General features: G+C 60.3%; 1 protein-coding gene across 1 annotated transcript; it reads left to right on the forward strand.

Annotated features, from left to right (window-relative positions):
- Positions 1–111: 111 nt before the first annotated feature.
- On the forward strand, positions 112–2,063 carry LOC102439645 (myomesin-2-like; the record flags this gene model as incomplete). The annotated part of the gene is made up of 2 exons (XM_006109137.3): positions 112–187; positions 1,457–2,063. Coding segments are annotated over 2 exons (394 nt in total), but the record flags the coding sequence as incomplete, so codon positions are not given.
- Between the last annotated feature and the right edge of the window lie 295 nt (positions 2,064–2,358).

Genomic DNA, 2,358 nt, shown 5'->3' on the forward strand with positions numbered 1-2,358 from the left:
AGCCTCCCCTCAGTGCCGTCCTCCCCGGAGCGCTGTGTGCACCTGTATAGCAGCCGGTGCTCAGCAGGGGCCGGGGGAGGGAGGAGGACACCCTGCTGGTGGTTTTCTCAGCCGAGTCCCCTCCATTGCAGATCGTGGCAAGGTGATCGGTGGTTTACCTGACGTGGTGACCATAATGGAAGGCAAGGTAAGGACGGACGGCAGGACCCCGGGACGCACGGGCTCAGCCGTGCATGCAGCCTCGCAAAGGGCCACACGGAGCTGGGAACGGGTGCCTGTCACTCAGCCTCCGGGGGGCTGGGCTCCCCACCCCCTCCTGCTTGGCCCGCTGCCTCTGGTAACCCTTGTGCTAATATCTGAGCTGACAAGCCACCCCTGGTCCTGTGCCTGGTGTCCACCGGGGTCTGAGCCCTGGTCCTAGGCTGGGGCTGGGGCGGGAGGGGGACCAAGGTTGGGCAGGCCACACCCACGCCCACAGGAGGCACCTGCCTTGTGTAGAGGTGGGAGCCGCCCTCTGCAAGTGTGACACCCTCTCCAGGCTCCAAGGCCCTTGGAACGTGGACTGGGCGCTGTTTACCGAGTTTTAATGGGTCACCTGTTGGCGGAATTGCTGACGTCCAGCCTGCACCCCTCTGGTGCCTCAGCTCTAGCTCAGGGTCTTGGGACACAGAGGGAGAGGATTTTATTCGCCCAACACAAAGGTGGTGGCCCTTCTCCTGGGCCGCTGCAGAGAGCTGGGCGTGAGGCCGAGCAGCCTGGGCTCAGGGCGGAGCCGTCGCTGGGAAACTCACAGCGGTTTGGCGTTACCAGGCTCCGGCGGGTTTAGCTGAGTGTCCACATGGTTGCTGCGTCCGACTTGCTATAAGTCAATGCATTCTCTGGATTTGCCAGAGGGTCCATGGGTCTGAATATAAAGGAAGTTGAGAAAAAAGCTGAAACATCTGTGAAACGTGGATCTATCTGATTACTTTCAAATTCTTTAGCCGGTTTAGGCCAGGGGTGGGGAACGTCCAGCCCGCGGGCCATAGAAGGCTCTCGAAATCATTTGATCTGGCCCTGCCGAGGCCTTAGGGACGAGTTAATGAAATGTTTGACCAAACACAGAAGGCTCATGTGTCAGTGGGTAATTTTGTTTGGCCGCGAATGATGTTATAAATGTCCAGATGGCTCTCGGCAGGACAAAGGTTCCCCATCGCGGGCTTAGGCCCTGGGTCACAGCTGATGGTGAATAGAAGGAATTACCACGGGTTTTCTCAGGAGCTACTGCATGGAACTGGCCTTGTCTGCCTCCTGCTGTTTGGGGACCCTGGGGTCTGGTGTGGCGCTGACGTGTGTAAAGAGCATGTTGACTCCATGAATGATGTAAAGGACCATGATGAGGGTCAGTGCCATTCTGAGGGAATCTGACCTTTGTCTTCCTACCTCTGCCCTCCCTGCCCGCCCCCCGCTCCCGCAGACCTTGAACCTGACCTGCACGGTGTTCGGAAACCCCGACCCCGAGGTGGTGTGGTTCAAGAACGACAAGGACATCGAGCTCAACGAGCACTTCACGGTGAAGGTGGAGCAGGCCAAGTACGTCAGCATGAGCATCAAGGGCGTGACCTCCGAGGACTCGGGCAAGTACAGCATCAACGTCAAGAACAAGTACGGGGGCGAGAAGATCGACGTCACGGTCAGCGTGTACCAGCACGGGGAGATGATCCCAGAGGTGCAGCCGCCCCAGCAGGCCACGCCCAAGCTCATCCCCGCCTCCGCCTCCGGCCCGGCCCAGTGAGGCCGCGCCTGCAGTCGGGGTGCCGTGTGCCGTGCCCAATGCGTGTCGCCAGCTGAGTGTCCCCACGCGTGGCCCGAGAGCGAGCCCGCGCTCCGCGTGTTTAGCTTCGGCATTTGTTCAGTATAGTCTAGGGCCCTCGAGGCGGGAAGCCAAGGGCTCTGTGCGGCGTCCCGTCCACGCCCAGGTGGACTCCCAGTGCCGACAAGACCCAGCAGCCCCGGCTCCTGGCTGGAGCCCTTTATGCTGTGCTACCGGCCACTGTGTTTTCTCTTGCTTCCAACTAATAAAACTTTACGAGGCGACTTGTTGTGGTTCTGTGGCACCTGGTCGTACCTAACTATCTCCACTTCCTCGCCCGTTCTTTATGATGATCGGGCAAGGTTGCAGCCGGGAGGGAGCCTGCAATCTGAGAGCCTGGGGGAGGTCCCTCCAGAGCCTGACCCCTCAGGGCGGGGGACAAGGTGATGGGGCCTGGCCGGAGGGGCACCCGCAGAAGGACAGTCCCTAGGAAGGGGGCACCTGTGCAGGCGGAGAAACACTCAGCGGTTCTCGCATTGCGGATTCAAAGGTCTCTGTGAGGAACG

The sequence above is a fragment of the Myotis lucifugus genome, unplaced genomic scaffold (assembly GCF_000147115.1).
Source record: "Myotis lucifugus unplaced genomic scaffold, Myoluc2.0 scaffold_6280, whole genome shotgun sequence".
NCBI lineage: Eukaryota > Metazoa > Chordata > Mammalia > Chiroptera > Vespertilionidae > Myotis > Myotis lucifugus.